The sequence below is a fragment of the Onychostruthus taczanowskii genome, unplaced genomic scaffold, assembly GCF_017590055.1.
Source record: "Onychostruthus taczanowskii isolate IOZ18803 unplaced genomic scaffold, ASM1759005v1 scaffold20, whole genome shotgun sequence".
Lineage (NCBI taxonomy): Eukaryota > Metazoa > Chordata > Aves > Passeriformes > Passeridae > Onychostruthus > Onychostruthus taczanowskii.
In genome coordinates, this window is record NW_024499240.1 from 14307523 (window position 1) to 14327107 (window position 19585).

The window sequence follows — 19585 nt, forward strand, 5'->3', positions numbered from 1 at the left end:
AAGGGACTTCCATGCACAAGAAACAAGCAAATTGCCTTAAATAAAAAGAAGTGCTATCAAAGTTCATCACAGACTGTGAGAAATGGACCTGGTTTTACTGCTGGGTGGCTTGTTTGGCTGATTTACCTATGATATTTTTATTTAGTGGTGGGGGTTTTGCCATGTCTTTGCATGTTCTTGCCTACCTGGAGCAAAAGGGGTTGGTCAGATGCAGTCCCCAAAGGCAAGGCAGTCATATCACCCCTGGTCAAACAAATGGAACCAGTCCCTCTCTGCAACTCTATCACCAGTGCATCTTGTCAGGCTAAAATATGTGGAACAAACTGCTCCACCAAGGGATTGAGCAGAAAGAGCTCACACTCTCAAACTCTCTTCTCAAGGCCTGGCAAATTTCAACAATAAGCCTTGTTTGGCAGCATTACCTCCCATAAAACTGCACTCCAAATCATTAACTTCATCATATGGACCAGCTGCAGAGTGGGGCCTGAATATTCAGAATAAAGCCTTTAAGCCAAGCAGCACAGACAGCTCTTTCTCTGAAGGGCTGGGAAGGATGAAATACTCACTCTTGGTCCATGACATTCATTTTTACTACCCTCCTTCTTGTCTCCACAGGAAACGTACACAACAGGAAACTCAACACCCAAAGCAAATGGAGAGAGCCTTCTGCTCATCTCTGCTGAACCCTCACCATCTGCCTCCTACAGCCTTCTCTCCTCCAACACAAACCCCACCCTTCCACCACCCCGCCCCAACATTCTGCAGAGACACCGCTTTCTGCCCAAAAACACCCAATCAAACATGGAATAAAATGGGAACAGCCCCAAGCCTACCCCTGGAGGCCTGGAATCAAGCTGATTCTAGAACTCCCAGTGCCATCAGCCATCACCCCTAGCACATCTCAAACCTCAGTCTAGACTGCACGCCAGCTACACAAGCGGCCGCTCGGAAATGTGGATAAACACACCTGGAGCAATTCGTGTCAGGCTTCAGGCCACTGCCCAAGCTCCAGCAGCACAGTTACACAACCAGCCCAGCCCTCCAGCCTGCACTTCCACGCTAATTCTAGTCCCTAAATCCTTGCCCACAGACAATTCACGCAGAGCCACCCAAAATTTCAGCATTGCGCTTCGCAAACATTCAGTCCCAGCGTTTGGCTTCCCACAAAAGGCATGGCAGGATTCAAAAATAAACACAGCTTTACAGCACCTATTTTGTGGGTTGTGTAGCCAAGCTTGCTGCTGACATCTGCCAAACCCACAGAGGCTGAGGATTATTGATAGATTTAAATTCCCTAAGCTGAATTTTCAGACAGCCAAGTCCTTATATCTACTTTCTTGGATGGCTTTTGTGTTTGTCTGAAGAATGGGGTTTGTGTTTGACAAATATACTAACAAAACCCAAATCCCAAAGAGAATATGCCAGCAGTATCAATACTCCGAGTATCTTTTCTCTGTTAATTTCCAAGAAACCACAAGTTACCCTTGTAAATTAACTTCAGCTTAAATTACAGAAAATTGCAGAAACCACAGTGAACAGTAACTAAATCAATATTTCAAAAATAGATTGAAAAAAATCTCATTTAAAAGCTTCAATTTGCATATAATAGAACAAGACTGGTATTGTCATCAAGAAGGTGAAGTATGGTTTTATATCTTTCAGAATGGTAAATCTGGATTTCTTTATTCACTCTTCTTACACAAGGAAATCTAGGATGATCCAAAGAATCATCCTGAACAGAAAAATGCCTGAGAAACATTGTGCCCTGCCCACTAGGAAACAAAACAAAAACACAGGAAAAAAATTAAAATGCAAAAATCAGCCTTCAGTAAACACATTCCTTGCTGCTTATTCCAGTGGTACTGAGCTTCCTGTGTAAACATTTTGCATGTATATAAAACACTCCTGCTACACCTCCTGTGGGTTTTGATATGTTCTGTCTCCAGGGCACAAGGCCACTTCAGGTCAAAGACCACCAATGATAAACTTACCTGATTCCTCAGTAGAAACATGATTAATGTAAGCCTTTCTACCCTCAGCACATCAAACAGCTTGCACATTTAAAAGGCATAGATTTAGAGATGAAGCCTTTCAAGTGCATTTTTGCCAACAAACATTCTTTGTAGAGCTGACATTAGTTCTAAGTTTCAGGAAAAGATGTCAAAATCAAAATATGACTTAAGAATTAGGTTCAAGAGGCAACTGCACATTTTTAGTCATAGGTTTTAACTGATTTATAATTACATGGATATGTGACTGTCATTAACTACACCTCAGCTACTATTTTGAATGTTTGGCTACACTGTTTACAAATGTACCACGCATCAAAACACTCCAAATTCCACTGTATTTGTTCTGCTAGAAATCTTAAGACATCATTAAATTTTCCTTGACTTATGTGGCTGCATAGTGTCAAAATTTTATTTATTGATTAGTTGCTTTAATACAATTAAATTTAAACGATACCTCAGTTATTTCTGTGATGCTGAACCAAGCTGCTTGGCTGCTCTTCTCACCATAGGTCTTAACCCATGAGAGAGTCACACTTTGTGTGAATGTACTGATGAATTTGGTCCTCAAGTCACAAGGCAAAACCTTCCCCAGCTTTTCCAGGAAAACCAACACTTGGCATTTAAAGGAGTGAGCAATAACTACCTCCATTGTTTTAAAGCTTTTGAGTTTGCAGCTTTTGAGAAAGCTACACTGTAGTTCAGCATGACGGGTAAGTGAAAAGAGCTCTGGTTTTTTGGGGTTTTTTTTCATTTTTCTCCTGCACTCAGCCACTTATGACCTTCTAAGATGCTGAATGTAGAAAAGATGAAAATTACATGTGAGAAACAGCCTCATCTCTGGAACACCATCCCACAAACACAATCCTTCTGCTGGTTCACGTCACCCTTCTGTCTCCCACCTCCCTGTGCGTGTCCAACCTAACCACACACAGGGGAGCTAGAACAAACAAGTCCTGCCTGAGGATGCCAGCAGCACCATTCCAGTGCCAGCTTCCTAAAAGCTACTCAAGGACCAGCTCCCAAGAGATCTGGCACCCAGATCCCTGTTCAGCCACCTGACCTCCGGCACGATATTTTCATAAATATGTTCTTGTGTCTAATGCAAACAGCACAGCCTCGCTCAGCAAGCCCTCGAGGCAGCTCTCAGCTTTGCTTTTCCTCTTCAGAGGTACTCTGATTTGCACATAGTCAGATGTTTTGCTTCTGAAATGAAGCTTACACCACCCTCACATGAACAATTATTCCTATTTTCCACATAGCTTAAACATCCTCCCCAGATTTCTAAGAGGGATATAGGGAAGTGGGCCAGGATTTTTCTACTGATTTTGTTTCTCCTCAGATGAGTTTCTAGCTTAAACACACACAGATTCCAACCAAGGTCTATAAATCTCTTAACAAAAACTGTCAGAACAAGATTTATGGAAAATGCCCTGTCCCTGGTGCTCTCTAACCCAATTAAAAACTCCTCATTGATTGTTTTGTTTCAAAATACCATCAGTCTAAAAATACTATTGTAAACAAACAGCAGTGAGCCACAGATCTTTAGCTAGGAGTAGGTACAGAATATTCACCTAAGTGAATTGAGATGAAATGCAATATAAGTGCTTGTTTAATTTTGACAGGAAAAAAAGGTATAGTTTTTGTTGGGTGGTTGTTGCTTGGTTTTTTCCCCCCTCTCAGGATACACAGCTTGTTCAAAGACATCAACAAAATGCCTCAGGGCAGAAATGACAGTGCCAGAGTTTTTCCTATGCTCAGAATGTATGTCACAACAAAATATATTTCGTTTATCCATCATAAATGTTTATTTACCTACAGTGTAAAAACACAAGTTTGACTTCCATAAGTTTTTGTTTCAATTGCCAGACATGTTAAGACATCTTTCTTTGGCTTACCTTTCTAGTGGGCTTTTTTTTTGTCAGGCATGACACACTTGAGTCAAATTACATATATTCTGATTATCAATTAATGAACAACTCTGTTAAGCTTTAGTAACAGCTCTCTCACCAAATGGTTACCATTATAAAGGTCTTACCTCAAAAATTTCAAAGCCATAGATGTCCAGCACCCCCATTACCTTCTTTCTAACTTTTGTTTGTGCCTTAAAGAAAAATAAACACTGAGTCAGTCATCTGTACATTGCATATTTGGGACTCAAGAAAATGAATGCATCTCATAAGCAGGCTGTCAAAAACTGTAAAACTAAAATGTTACATATGCCTTCCCAAAAATACACTTAAGGTGAATATTTTTACAAGCTCAAGAACAGAGCAGAGAGCAATTTGTTGAGCTGTGATAAGGCTATTTGTGTGTAACAGTGTACAGCCAGGAGAAATGAAATTGGCAAATACAGTTTTACTGTCCACTTTAATTTGAAGGATTTCTATTGATTTTTTTTCTTTTTACAAACACAAAGCAACAATACCTTAATGCTCTCATTGATCCTGGTAACAAGCCAGGAGAACAGGCGACTGTACAAATTCTTAGCCAGAGCATCCCGGGCATAATAAGCCTAAAGAGAAGAAAGAAGAAAAATGTTATAAATGCTGGGCTAAACCAAACATTCTCCTGTTGCTGAGGTGTCCTAAAGGTGCTAGGAACTGAGTAAAACCAGCACAGGGAGCACTGGCTTTGCCTAAGTGGGCACAGGAGCTCTGTCCTGCTGGCCTCGGGCTGGCCGGAACATCAGCCACAACAAGGGCACCCCAGCTCCCTTCCTGCTCTTCCAGCTGCCCCCTGAACACTCACATCCCCCATCCTAATCCTAGGCAAGGGGACTCGAGCAGCTGCAGCTGGAGAAGCCACATTCCTGATGGCCTGAGCTGATGAGACACAGGTGGCAGCCACCCTGGCTCTGCAGCATTGCAGGGAGATGAATTCACACTGGCAGCAAAGGTTTTCTAGCAGCCCTGAGGCCCACATGGAACTCACATGGAATTACAGCAGTTGCCCTAAATGAAAACAGTCTGCCTCAACACTTGCAGCATGTGCTGTGTGCAGGACTGCTTGTTTTTAGATTCTGTGCAACATTTGCCTATCCCTCATCTTTTGGAGGTAATTCACACACCAAACCAAAGCATCCGGTATCTCTTAACATTTAGAAACCACTGAGCAAAAAACACCCCCTGTGCTTGTGATTGATTCAAGTTGTAGTTTTTATTGGGGTAGTTATGATTTAATCATGCAGAATAAAACTGCCATTTAAAAAGATCTTGCCTTTTAAATCAGGACCTCTTTTTACCTGAGCCACGTTTAGTGTTGTTGAAACTTTCTCCTGTTTGGCCTCAACCGTCCGGAAGCTGAAAGCTCTCTCCAATACAGACTGGTCTATACCTGTCAACTCGCAGATTTCCTTGAGTTCTAGCAAGCAAAAGCAAAGTGTAAATACAATCAATCCTTCCTTATTACTGCTTTTTCTTCCCCAAAACTACCAGCATTTCAGAAGTGTGGTATTTTCCCAAAATGCTCTTCAACAGAAGTGTTCCCCATTCACACTCTCTTCCCCATCACCCTGCCAAGCGAAGTTTTTAAAAACATGCACAGCACAAGGAAACAGAGCTACTGGTTTTGAAAGCACTTCCTATCCACTTATTTTTGAGAAGAAACTTTCCCTCCATTTATAGCAGACTACTTTACATAATGAAAAACTTTCAAATGAAAATGAACTTGCAAAATGCATCAGCTGCAAAAATATCGCCAAATGAATCTGACACTAAAGGCAGAGATACTGCAAAAGAACAAACATCCTCCACTGCAGAAAAAGCAAGGAGCTACATAAAGGCACAGAACCATTTAACATTTTAGAACAAAGTGCTAATAAAGTGAGAGAAAAGCAGAAAATAATAATTTTTAGAATTTCAAACAGAACGATTGAAATTGCACAGAATGCAGCCCATAGTTGCCTGAGGGTGAGCTCTGGAAACAATCTAATTCATATGTAAGGATATTGTATGTCTGCAGAAATGACAAAATTAATAATGACTTCAGACAAATTAGTGGCTTTCTTCCCATCACTAATCTCATCTTACCATTTTTATCTTTGATTTTACTTTCATCTAGGCCATTTGCACGAGATTCAGGCTTAAATTCAATATTTCCCAATTTCAGAACGGCTGCCACTACTTCAAAAACCGACTGTGTTTCATGATCCATAAAGCCAACAATCTGCATTGCATTCTGGAAAGGGGACAAATAAAATTAGGAGATAAAAGCATCTACATTTAAACAGATCATTCTTGAAAAATCCACCATTTATCTGCAAAATTACAAATGGTTTATGAACACTTCTGCTACTAAAAGTACCTATAATTCCCTATGCTAAGGTAAATAAGTTTTATAATACACGGGAGGTGTGAAAATGGAGCTGGCATTCAGTCCAGTCCACTTCTAGGACTCATTCAAAATTTGGGTTTCTGAAACACTGTACTTTTTTTAGCCACTTAATTTAAGTTTGCAACCCAACCCAATTTTTCCCAGTCAAATGAACAGGCCCTCCTGTCTTCTCAGACCAGTCACTTTTAGAATACCTATTTGCACACACTGGGTAACAAGGTCTTGTATTCATCTTGCCCCTGAGTAGAAGCACGCAAAAACAGGACAGCAAATCATCTTGAGAATCATCCCAGTTCTCCTTTTCTTTCAACTTGGTCAGCCCCGAGCCCTTTCAACTTGGACTGAGCCCTGAGGCTCAGTCACTGCTGTCCCTAAGCCACTACAAAATACAACTTTTCCCAGGACCTGACCAAGGCATCTGGGCTTTCTTCCTCCCCTTTTTTGTTTTCTTTTTGCTGGTTTCTTTCTGGTGTGGAGAGTTTTGTTTGGTTGTTTTTTGGTTTTTTTAATTCTTCTTTGGGGTTTTGTTTTGGTCCTTTTTGTGTTCCCGTAAGAATACTCCAGAAGCTTGATCCTATTTCCTCGTTGTATCTATGTTTCCCTGTGCAAATATGCTCTATCCCAGCACCCAGAAAAGGTGGCCCTCCCAGCCCAGCCCTGCAGGAACAGACAGACCAAGGGCCACAAGAAAGAACCTGAACTGGTGTTGAGTGCACAGCCAGCCCCTGCTCCTTCTTACCCTGACTGTTCTGAAGTTTGAAGCATCATCCACTCCATTCACTCTGGCAGAATCAAGGCCCAGGTAGTTGTATCTGCTGAAGTCTCTCTCCAGCTTGAGTTTGCCTAATAAATCAAATAAAAGTATCATTAGTAATGGCTTTCTTGTTAATAGCAATTTTATCCCAGAATCAGCATTGTCAGGAATAAGTAGTTATTATTGGATTTTCATCAAGGATCTTTTAATTATTAGCCTTCTGAATAAGAACATGTTTTCAAATTTGTTTTTAATACATTGCTAAGCCAATTCTGACTCAGATATCTGGATAATACCAAAGCATATGTGGACTTCACATATTACCAATGATACTACCACCACTGATTTGAAAAATGAATCAATATCACATTTCCCACAAAATATGATATGCATGAAATAAATAGCACATTAAATAGAAAGAAAACTCATATGTGAACAAGGCACAAGGGCAATACTTACAGAGAAACTCTTCTGATGCACCAGACAGGATCTGATAGAAAATGTGGAAGTTTCTTTCACCCCTCGGCTGCTTAACAACACGAGATTTCTCCAGCAGATCTAAACAAACAAACCAACAGAATTCTCACAGGTCAGGGACAGACTGTTGGAGCAAAACCCTTAAAAATGAATATAACCCTCCATCATTTTCTACTTCATTGTTTTATATCACCATGAGGAAACCAGAAGAGGGTGGGTATGAACCTTATCTTAGTATATCATGTATCTCAAATATTTCTTTGAGCTAGGGGCAAGCCCAGCGCTCTGGTAAAAGCTGCAGTCTATGAGCTGCAAAGAGAATTCAGGTCAGGGAGACAATGTGCTCAAAAGATGTTAACTGATTACAGTGCCATCATAAAATTAGGATTTGGTGAGGATGACTCTGTGGTTGAAAGTTTGAAGAGGCAAAATGTTACCAGGCTAAGTGCATGAAAGATGGGTAAAGGAAAAGGAGAGACCAAATAAAGAAAGCATTTAAACCGAGTAATCATGCAGCACTTTGTGATCCTCAGGTGTATCAGACTATGAAATAATTCCCAGTGGGGCTGACAGAGGCTCCATCCTCATATACTCAAAGTGAAATGGAAAAGCAGCACTTTGAGAGGCATCACTGCACTGATGGAGTAGCTTGACAGGAAGACTGCTCTCAGTGACAGACACATTTCTAAGCCTTGCCCACGAAGGCAGGAATCAGGGCAGGCAGCATAAGCAGACTGACTTGTAACACCTTGCAACCACTTCAGACTCAACATCCATATTTGCCACGGAGGTGACAATTCAAAGGTTGTTCAGCCTGCACTGCACTGGAAGGCTGTGGTTCACAGCACTCCAGGAGAAGGAAGAGGGATGCAGTAAGTGAACATCTGGACAGGTATCAGTGTGACCTGCTGGTTTGGTACAAAACATCTGTTTTTTTCCTCTTTTCTCACTACATTTTTCCAGAGAGCAAACACAAAATTCCCATGTGTTTCTCTTACATTCAGTGATATGAGACAGAGATATTGAATGCCTCATTCCAAGCAGACAGCAAAGGAGTTCCCCCTGCACCTACCAGAGCACACCCCCACATCTCCTGTGACTGGGGGATAAGTTCTCTCTAAGCCTGTGCAAGAAGAAAACCCCCAAAGGGAACTGTCACTCTTCAGAACATCCACAAAGGGAGATGAGGTTTCCCAAAAGTAGGACACAGGAAACACCAAGTCATTACATGGGGCTGTTAAACCCTTTCCCTTTCTGGCATATCGGAGGTGTATTCTACCACACCTTTTCTCAGATTCCCATTCCTGCTGAAACTGGGCCTGTCCCATTTCAGCAACCTGGGAAATTAGAGGGGGCACTGTGGCCAGCAACCTTTGTGCTGCAAACCCCTCACCCCAGTCCCACCATGGAGGAGCAACTGGGGAGCCCCTGGCACATCAGGGCTCAGTCTGAGGTGGGTGGATCTGTCCCAGGGCTCCCTCCATGAACAGAGGACTGCAATAGGTGTATTTCTATTTATGCTGGCTGCAGGCAGTGCATGGTGCCTGTGCTGCCCACTGTAATTACCTATTTACCTCCCTGCTCGTGGAATAGGAAATAAAGACCCTTCTGAAGGGTCTAAAGTAACTTCAACCCACAAAATTACATAAGTCTTTGGAGCCCCTGCTCCTGCTAAACTACAGCAAGTCAGGTTCAAAAATTGCTTTCTGCTCCCATAATTAGCCAGTGACAACGATGACAAAATTCAGACAGTAATTATTAATCTTCTGATTGCCTAATAGTAGGTCAAATGTCAAGTATTTACAGGCTGAGAGAGGCTGATCCCCCATCCAAATGTTAACACTTGGGCTGGGAAAGGCAAGGTGAGCAGCAGGCAGTTCAGAGCTGTGCTGGCTGTGAAGGTTCTCCAGGCAAGTGTTGGAACAGATCGCAGCCAAATTTAATCTCAAAAAAATAAACAACTTCAGCTCCCACAGTGGCTACACACACTTCAGGAAATGGCTATATTCTCAAAGGATATTGAAGCAATGTGGTTTGGCTTATTTGGGTTTAAAAATATTCTACCCATAAATTTTCTCCAATGCTGTCATAAAAGCCCAGCTACACATCCTGGTAAAATATTGTATGCAAGCCTTCTAATTACATGCATGCCTTCAGCAGATTTAAAGAACAGGCTCCTGAATGTATTTAAAATTAGTTATGTTTAGGAGTTTAATTGGTTTTTTCACCAGTTTATCTTCTTTATATATTTTTAGACGCAACAAAGTTAACCAATTCACAATCAGTTTTCAAAAGTCCTAACATTCCATATTCTGTCAGCCTTCATAACTGAGGAAAAAAGCAGTCACTGTCAGAAAATCAGGTATTTTCCTTAACAAAGCAGCTGCCAATTCTTTTTCAAATCTGTGTTCATTGGGTTCATAACTGAGGAAAAAAGCAGTCACTGTCAGAAAATCAGGTATTTTCCTTAACAAAGCAGCTGCTGCCAATTCTTTTTCAAATCAGTGTTCATTGGGGTTTTTCCCCCCTTTCCTTTCTGTTCACACGCAGACTGAAATCAGACTTGTAGGACAGATCCAGACCATCTGCCCACTTCTTCAGAAAACTTCTTCCCTCTGTTTGCCCTAATTAGCATTTTAATAAATCAACCAGATATATTTTTCCTGATGCAACCACTGCACTGCCAGTAACTTTTGTGTGAACTCCCACCCAATTGCCAGCTCTGTGGATCAAACACTCCAAAGAGAAAAGACAAAGCTGCACCTCAGACTGCTGCACGTGGCCCCACGGTGATGGTGCTGACAGTGGAGTGTGTGGACAGATGGTGCTCATCTATGTGAAAATCCACAGAAGCAAAACCCCCCCAAACTCTCTCTACATTACATTTTGTTACATGTTCTATGTGAATTATGTGTAGGGACTATGCAGAATTATCAGGAGAGCACATACAGAACTACATATGGTGTGTTTATGGGTTATTTATGCATTATCTACTAGTGCTTCTGCTTCCACTGAAACATTTAACTTGCTGCATGCACCAAAGCAAAAAAAAAAAAAAAAAAAAAAAAAAAAAAAAAAAAAAAATTAAAATTTAAAAAATTAATTTGCCTTGGAAAAGTTCAATCTTGGAAACATTTCTGTCTGAATACCCATCAATTCTGATAACTCAAAATCCAGCTACAGGCCTCAGGTTCTGAAGATTTTTTTGTTATTCCTAGATATCACTGTTTAAATGCAAGGGATCCGTGTAAGCACCCCACTAAACAACTTGACTTAAGTATAAAGTTGTGCATTAGAGTTTGCAAAAGTATTCGGAATCTTTTTTCTTTCTTTTATTTTTTTTGGGGGGGGGGGGGGGTTTGGTTTTTTTTTTTGTTACTTGACCCATGAACTCAAGTGATGTAGAAAAATTTAGGATATTTGTATTTCTCTAAATATACTAGAAATCAACATTCAAGAAAGGAGCAAGTAAACCCTAAAACCAAAAAATGACACTACCTTGGTACATTCTAAATCATCCAGAAGTTTATTTTAGTCATAATCTCTTCAGCTGGCCAGGACAAGGAACCTTTTAGCTGCTCAACTGAAGTTACAGAACATGTTCTAGTCACAGCAGCTTATTTCTACAGCCACATTATTTTTTCTTTTCCTATCTTGATTATCTACCTTTCATCATAAAAAGTCACTGATTAAAAAGTTTCTCATGAACTTTTCCCTATTATTCCCACCAATGTCATAGTAATGTTCTCTTGGATAAACTGATCCATAATTTGTCAGTCAAAAACTACTAAATGGGCAGCACATTCATTGACAATGACTGCATCATTTTAAGTGTTAAATCCTCCTTGCTCAAGTGATGAATGCTGTTTAAAAATGAGCTAATCAAAATGTTTAATATAGTTTGTAGCTTGTTTTCTCAAACTATTCCTAGTTAGGCAAAACCGTTGCCTAAATAGTGGCAAATGTGCTAAGAGGAACAACAAGGGAAATGTTGCAAAAAGTGAAGATTTAAAACAAAAACAAAAATAAAATCAACAAGAATGGCTATCTCTTACCACAATGTCTAATTGTTCAGTTTCTGCAATATTTCCCTAAGCAAAGAAGATTTCCAACAGCAATCACAGCTCAGGTTCTAGATTGCTCAGTAAGTGGGCAATTACTTCTGACTTTTAAAAAGAACAAACAAGTAAAAAATAATAAGCTGCAAAGTTATCACTTTGCTAACTTCAAAAAATACAAATTGTTGCCTTAAATAAACATCATAGATTTCTTTCATCTATGGAAAAGATGGCTAAACAGGGCCCTTTCTTAATCTCTTGTTATTCGGACTCTAAAGACATTTTGCTGGTTAAAAATGGCTTTTCCAGATCAGGCATTGCATATCCTTTACTTCCCAGCCTGCACCAATGTTGCCTCCTAGTTAATCATTACATCACTGAAGTGCTTGGGCAGATTAGGAAAGATCACCGAATGCTAAAAGCCAGCAATTTTTCAGCAGGGAATTCCAGGTGAAACATGAAAGTTTAAGACTTGCAAAAACTCTGGGAAAGATATTGTAAAATCCATGCTTTTCAAAAGGTCTAAACTATTGTGAAAGTGAAACATTTTGAGCTGTACAGTGCAAAACCCCTTCAGCCATCAGATTTAGCGTACACAAAACCAGTCACAAAACTAAGGAACCAAGTGTGCACACAAATACTGCCTTAAGTAGAAAACAGATGCAGCATCTGTGGACAGAGTCATACTTCAGAGCTGAAAAAGCTATTGCAATACATATTACTTCAAAACCAAACACCTATTTTTATATAAAATGTCTTATTGTGTAATTGCAGGTGGAAAAGAAACTACCATTCTCCTCTCTCTCATCCTCCCTAATAAAATAGTTATAATAAAAGAAAAATTAAGAACAATATTGAACTTTTCTGTAATTTATTTCCACAATATTACACCCAGCTGAAAGCAACACTCCAACACTGCCTTTACTCGTAAGTACTCTGGAAAAAAAGCCCTCTGAGTGGATAAGTGCTGACAAGACTGTCCACTGCAACAGCAGCAATTGTAAACACCCTGCAGGAGAGCAGAAAGAGCAGATACACCTCAGATAGAGAAAATGTTTTAAAATGCCATTTACCTGTTTGCAGGTACCATTTAAAGCAGCAACACACCTTTAAGCAGGGACTGATGTTTGCTACTGAACAGTGATGGGATGCCTACAGTCCCAGGTGGCAACACAGCAAGGGTTTTGTGTTTAGCAATGCCTGCAGGAGCAGTCTGGATTTCCTAACCCCATGCACGTGAAACAGATCACCTGTGAATGGATGGCAGCTGGCACCAGGACTGAGCGCCTTCCATGGGCTTTAGCCCCTCCCACCCATTAGGAAAACGAGCTGGGATCTTCACAGAAAGCTAACTAAAAGGCAAGACTAACAATTCAGGCTTACAGCACACCTCAGTCAGCCTTCTTCACCCTCCTACTCACCCACTGGTGGTGGATCAAACAAATGCAATACTTGCTGCCTTGTAGTAAGGGGGAAACAATTCCTGACTGAAGTAAAATACTTAAAGTTGGCATAAATCACATTAATTTCAAATTTTCCACTCCCAATTTCTTTTCTTTCATGATGATGTAACAGTATATCAATTTCCTTGGAAACCAGCACGGTTGGAAGATCTGAGCTGCCATACATGAAATGAGACTGCACAGATTTTACACAACATTATCTTCACTTTGGGTACATACCAGTCCTGAATTTAGAGATGCCACAAATCCCTTCCATTTCATCATTTCCATTCTGATTTCACTCAGAAGGTTTACCCTTCTGTTTATGGCACATTAAATGCTTTGGATCTGTCAGCTGGACATTCCCACTGGCTGCAAACTGGAGAGAGGGCAGACCAGCAGTGTGCTCTGGCATGATAATTGCACCCTCCAACTCCACCTGAGAAAGGTTTCTCCCAGGTTAACCCTCTCATTAAGAAGCAGGAGCTCACTGAAAGGCACCAGGAGAATGGCCTCAGGGCAGGTCACAGCAGCTTCAGCCACGCCTTGAAGGGTCACACAGACAGAGACCAGCCTTCCACAGAGCTTCACAGCATTCCAGAGCAGGGCAGAACAGGCCATGCCAAGAGAGATCTTTCAGCCTAATGGGTCTCTGCTTATCCACTTATCTTATAAAATTAGTAGCTTATCTTGGTTACCATCCTTGCCACCAAAACAACCTAGATGTTCACTGTGTCTGCTCCAAGCCACTCACACTGTGAAATACATCTTCAGGCTGTGCCACAAAAACCCCACTAGATTAACTGATGTTTGGAAATTAGGCTGGCCAGAAACAACTCTTAAAGTTTAACTAAAGCATTATGATGTCATCTTCACATCATATTAATACCAAACCAACAGACAATTCAAAGAATATTTATTAATATTTTCATAATCATACTTTCCCTTTTAAGGATAGGAAACTTCAGCACTACTTGACTTCATGCTTGATGAATTATGAAGACAAATCCTGATTTTGACTTAAACCAGAGTAAATTCTGAGGGGTGTAAAAGAATTTAGGCGCCCAATGTCTTCAGAATGATGATGCCTCACAGAAAAAGAAATGTTCGTGTTGCAATGCAATGCTACAGATGCGTGGAAAAGATTTAAGGCAGCACAACCAAAAAATTTTTTCACAGCAAATTTTCATTTGCTTTGAAAATGCAGAGAATTTAAGATCTCTTTGAAAGAGAGATGGATGGACTAGCAAATTTTGCAAACAAAGATGAGATGTACTAACGTGCAGCTACAGGAACCCAGTATTTGCCTGTGACATGCCCTGCCATGGATGAGGCATTTCATATTTCAACAAGTAACATCTTTTCCTCAGCAGGGCTTGCTCACACATCAGGTCTTTATTCTTACATTGAAATTAATCTCCTTGTTATTAGATATTTATTACATGTGACAAGACAGAAAGAATGCCTAAAACAGGCACATTTTAGATGGATCCAAAAATATGTCTGCCCTTTGATACATATGTCATCACATCACTACAATTACATGTAATATTATAATTACACCATGCAGAGATTTATGGGGCAGATAAACTACAGAGCAACTATTTGGATGGCCTTTTGATATGACACAATATTTTAATTACATGACTCAGTGCAGTACTTTCAAAGACAGACTGTTAAATGTCCACTCTTACAAAGGAGGGCTCATTTTTATGGATATATTTTGAATGTGAAATAAAAAGAAACTAATAACAGCCTTTTAGAACCTTCTTGTTCATATTTAATTATTATGAATATATTATGGTTGGCCTCTAATTTTGTTAACTGCCAAATGTCAAAGCTAATAGATAGCCATAAACACTTATATAGTGACTAATTTGAGTTTCAAGATCTACTCTGTCACAAAATTAGGCTCTTCAGGCACAGTTCCAAAAGGTGATCTGGTTGAGAAAAAATGTCTGCCCTCTGAAAAAAAGCCATAACCTACATTTATGTGCAAAATTCCTCATAGTGTTTTTAAAATGTTTATGTTATATATGGAGAGTACAGTTCACCTTGGGTGAGTCTCATTATTTCACAACCAGTAAAATGCCAGTGGTGTCAAAAGTCACATCTTTAGAAGGAACAATGAATTTGGCTGAGTGGAATGAGAGGTCAAGGCTGGGTCAGTGACACCTAGTATAGTCACTCACTGCCCTTTTCCTCCCCTTTTAAAAATAAGAAAACCAAACAAATATGACTTTATATAGCATGGAGGAGGAATTTATTTTAAAAGCTGCACTTAAAACCCTCAAAAGAAAAGCAAGTCAAAGCATTCTCGGCTGCCATTCAGTTCCCAACCTTTTCCTTCCCAACAGAGAGCTGGTCAGAATTTCTGAATTGCTACAGGTGTCATAAAACAAGCTCCAAGGCCACCTTTGCCTCCCTAAACTCAACTGTTCATCCTCTCTCATTACAAACCTTTTCCTTAAGTTTGAGGTGTATAAATTTGTACAGATAACTTTGGTTCCAAGTGAACATAATCATCTCATGGTGATCTCCAGCACACTCTCTGTCACCCTTGCAAATTACAGGACAGCATCCGCCATAAATACATGACCCATCAAACCTAGTAACACATCTGACTCCAGGAATTCAAGAATAAAAAAGGCCCTCAGATATCCATATGCATCTGCTACCAGCTTCAGAGACAATATAAACTCACATGCATCACTCAGTGCCTTTGAAACAATGCAGTAAATTCAATATTCATGTGGCTTACCTCTTCAAGTCTGTTTTCACTTACTCTAAGGCACATTATTCAGCAGCATAACAGCAATAAAATGAAAAAGCAGAATTTATCACATGATGGAGAGCAATTCTATTAGACTAACACAGGTGATCTTTTCAATAATTTAACCATCTTCCTTTCTACAGAAAACATTTTAATCTGTGAATATGCTGATACCAAAAGTAATACTCACAGTTGCTTATAACTCCCCCAAGTGGGTCACCCTTGAAATCAAACTCGATATCCATGTATTTTCCCTGTGAAAGCAACAGATTTTAAGATTATAATTTCTGCATAAGAAAAACTGCTCAAGACATTAAGTTAGTTTGTTGAAAGGTTGGAAGAGCTATCTGACAATCACCTGTCAGATTTCTGCAAAAGAGAAAATTATCCAAATCTTCTAAGACATTATCACAGCCAGGGATGTATATGGAAACAGCTTTAATTGGGTCTGTAAAGCAACCCAGTAACTTACTGGGTTTCTAAGGTTCTATGTACAATGTGCATTTTCTTCAAACTTCCACTGGAGTGCCAAGAACACCAAACAATCCCTGCAGCCATTGAGGTAGGGCCACACTTATTTACTGAAGGGTGCAAAAAGAAATTATCTAGCAGGAAGAAATGATCTTCTTTTCTCCCTGGGAGCTGTGGGAGCGTGAAGCAAGGCAGCTGAAGGAGAGCCGCTGAGTCTGGCCCCAGGCAGCGGCTGGCAGCGAGCGCTGCTGGCGATCGCGGGACGCCTGTCCCCGAGCGTGTGCCTGCCTTGTAAAAGTGATGGATTTTTCCCGCTGAACTCTTTCCCTTGGAGCTCAGGAGACCAGAGGCAACAATTAACGGGCTGTCACCGCACAAGCGATTTCAATCCCGCCGCGCTGACGCAGTGCATTTCCTTGACTTCTGCTTGACTTTTCCACATCGCAGAAGATCGCTCCATTCTTTGGATCGTTTTAATTTATTTGACAAGTGCTTAATGTAGTAACAGCTACATTTAACAGTGACAAAACGGACAGACTGTGCAGAAAAGGCAACAGCAGTGCTGCTCGCCTTGGCAAGGGAGTTCAGAAAGATAAAAGCTGCTGGTGGTAATTCAGCCAAATTCCACCCTCTGGCACACGCTTAACAGAGGACACTGCTCACTGTGAGGAGCGTGACACACTGAAATGGGCTGCCCAGAGAAGCAGGCCAGGCTGGACAGGGCTCTAAGTAGCCTGGTCCAGTGGAAGATGTCCCTGCCCATGGCAGGGGGTTGGAATGAGATGGTCTTGAAGGTCCCTACCAACCCAAACCTAAGATTCTGGACAAAAACAATCCATTGAAAAGCCTTGTGCTTATATTTCCTTATTCACTGCATTCAGGAAGAGATTGGGTTTTGTTTATTTTTCTATTTTACTTTTTATTACAGAACATAAAAAACCAAGCACTTTACACTGACTCGCTCAAAGAAACTTACTAATTTACTGGGTATTTTGTCAAAATTGACTTGACTCTACTTAAACTTTATTTTCTTTCCTATACTGTATTGTTCAAGGTTAATTCTGAGCTGATTGAAATTTCAGAGAGAAAAAATTTAAATCAGATAATTAAATTTTCATTCCCAAAGACTGGGACAGCTGGGTGCTTCCAAAACTATTTTTAGCTCAGTGTTTATAAGAGAGAACTTGAAAGGCAAAATAGTTGTTAGTTCCACTTTGTCCTGGAGAGACTTCTGGGCTGTCTGCTCATCATTTCTGCAGTGTCATGTCTCATAATTGCAGTCTTCCTAGCCTTTCTATTTAAAAAAAAAATTAAAAATCTCTACAGGTGCCCCAAATTTTGTTCCTGGCCTTGTGATGAAGACCCCTTGCTCTGTTCACAATCAGAGGCAATGAGCTGCAGAAGGAGCATTCACAGACATGTGGAACATCATCAGCTCTTGAGAATTAGAAGGGAAGGGGAGGAAATCTCCCAAGTGGAAAGAAAAAGCTGCTCTCCAATCTCACAATGTCCAGAACTTCTATCCATTTGTTTTAACTCGCAACACACCATTCTCCCAGTGTATCCATTTTCCTACTCTTGTCAACTTCACACATCCCACAATATTGCTTTTCTGGACACAAGTGAGCAAGTGGCAGAGTTGTAAGTCAGCTTTCGGACTTTAACAGGAGCGGCTATGGTAAGTACCCACACTTCGGAACCTCTCAAATCTAGCATCAACTCTTCTGTTTTTTCAACTCAGTTCTGATAAATTTTCATTCAGTTCCATGCCCAAAAAAGCTTGAATTCAACCAGTTGATTATAAAGAATTTTAGAAAAAAAACCCAACATTACAAATGTTCATATTAAAAACTAAAGTTGCAAACACATTTTGAAATGCTATAGAAAGTAAATGGGAACCTAAAGTAGTAATTTTAACTCCAAAAAATATACACATGAATAAAAAACAAGATCATATGGAAAGATCTACTTGCTAAGCAGACCAGTTGCTGGACACATGGTCTCTGACACTAAAGCCACCAGTGCCAGAAAATTAAAGAATCCAGCTGCACTGTAATTATGTTTTCATCTGGTCACAGGCTGCCACATCCTAATTTTGTTTTTCTTTTTTAGCCTCTGCTTTGATATTCAATTGAACTCCATGCCCATATCAGAAACCAACAAGATTTCTGGCAAAGAGGTGAAACATCTTTGAAGAGGTGTCACTAACAGTGCCCTGCCAACACACCGGGGAAGAGAACATGCTCCTGTGTACAAAATTAAATATTGATTGTTGCTGTAGGTGTTCACCTCCTTCAAATACCACAGTCCTCAGACAGCTACAAGAAAGTTCCCCAAATTATTCCTTCCCTCTTTGTGGATGCTTTGATGGTTGATACATGACAAAAGAGAAATAGCCAACAGCACAGCATGCTCCTCGAAAAGGACTGAAGGAAATACTTACAAATCTAGAGGAGTTGTCATTCCGCACAGTTTTGGCATTTCCAAAAGCTGAAGAAAGAGAAAAACAAATACAACAAGCAAATCTATCAGTAAAAAAAAAATATTTAAATGCTAAAATATCTAGGTCTGCTTGAATATTTGAATGATTTACAGACTTCTTTAAACAATGCCCTGTTCATTGTATGGGCATCAGTCCCTGGGGACAGAGTGTGAGAGACATGATCACAAATTCCAAAAACCTATAGAAGTCCAAAGAGGTTTTGTCTCAACACTTTCCTTGTTTAAAAAATCTAAAGAAAAATATACAAGAGGAAATGGTTTCAAAACAATACTGCATCCATATTAAGCATATATCTTTGCGGTTTGAATCAACAAATTAATAACTTTATTACCCAAATAACTTTAAATACAGGAAATACTTATTTCTCTTCATTTCAGAGAAAGAAATGAATCCTAGTTCCCAGAATACATTAAAGGCTGGAGGCCAGACATGGGGAAATAACAGAATGACACTTAAAAATTGTTTGCATAGGACAGTTTAATCAATGCTTTGAAATGGATTTATTTACGCCATTTCAACTCATTAATCCTACCTCAAGCTGAATATTATTCAGCTGAAATCAGTCAGATTTACAATGAAAGTTTTTCTTCAGGTTGATCCAAACTAGCTTTCTAAATAGCGTGGTTTAAATTTCTTTAGCTCAAGTTTCATGACAATGAAAATTCTCTGAGAAAGGACTTCCCAAGGTGACATTCAGATGGACAGCCACCATCTTAGAGCTTGGGCAGGACAAGAACTCAGACAGGAGGACAATTCAAGCTCT

The 19585-nt window shown here is 40.1% G+C and overlaps 1 protein-coding gene across 1 annotated transcript in view; it reads right to left on the reverse strand.

The window, feature by feature from the left end:
* MYO1B (myosin IB) overlaps nucleotides 1-19585 on the reverse strand; it is a 105349-nt gene that overhangs the window by 34367 nt on the left and 51397 nt on the right. The window contains exons 6-13 of the mRNA XM_041403567.1: nucleotides 18763-18809; nucleotides 16039-16102; nucleotides 7558-7656; nucleotides 7084-7187; nucleotides 6041-6188; nucleotides 5254-5372; nucleotides 4438-4524; nucleotides 4048-4113 (exon numbers count right to left, since the gene is read on the reverse strand). Of these exons, the coding sequence (XP_041259501.1) occupies nucleotides 4048-4113; nucleotides 4438-4524; nucleotides 5254-5372; nucleotides 6041-6188; nucleotides 7084-7187; nucleotides 7558-7656; nucleotides 16039-16102; nucleotides 18763-18809 (734 nt within the window). The remainder of the gene's footprint in view (nucleotides 1-4047; nucleotides 4114-4437; nucleotides 4525-5253; nucleotides 5373-6040; nucleotides 6189-7083; nucleotides 7188-7557; nucleotides 7657-16038; nucleotides 16103-18762; nucleotides 18810-19585) is intronic.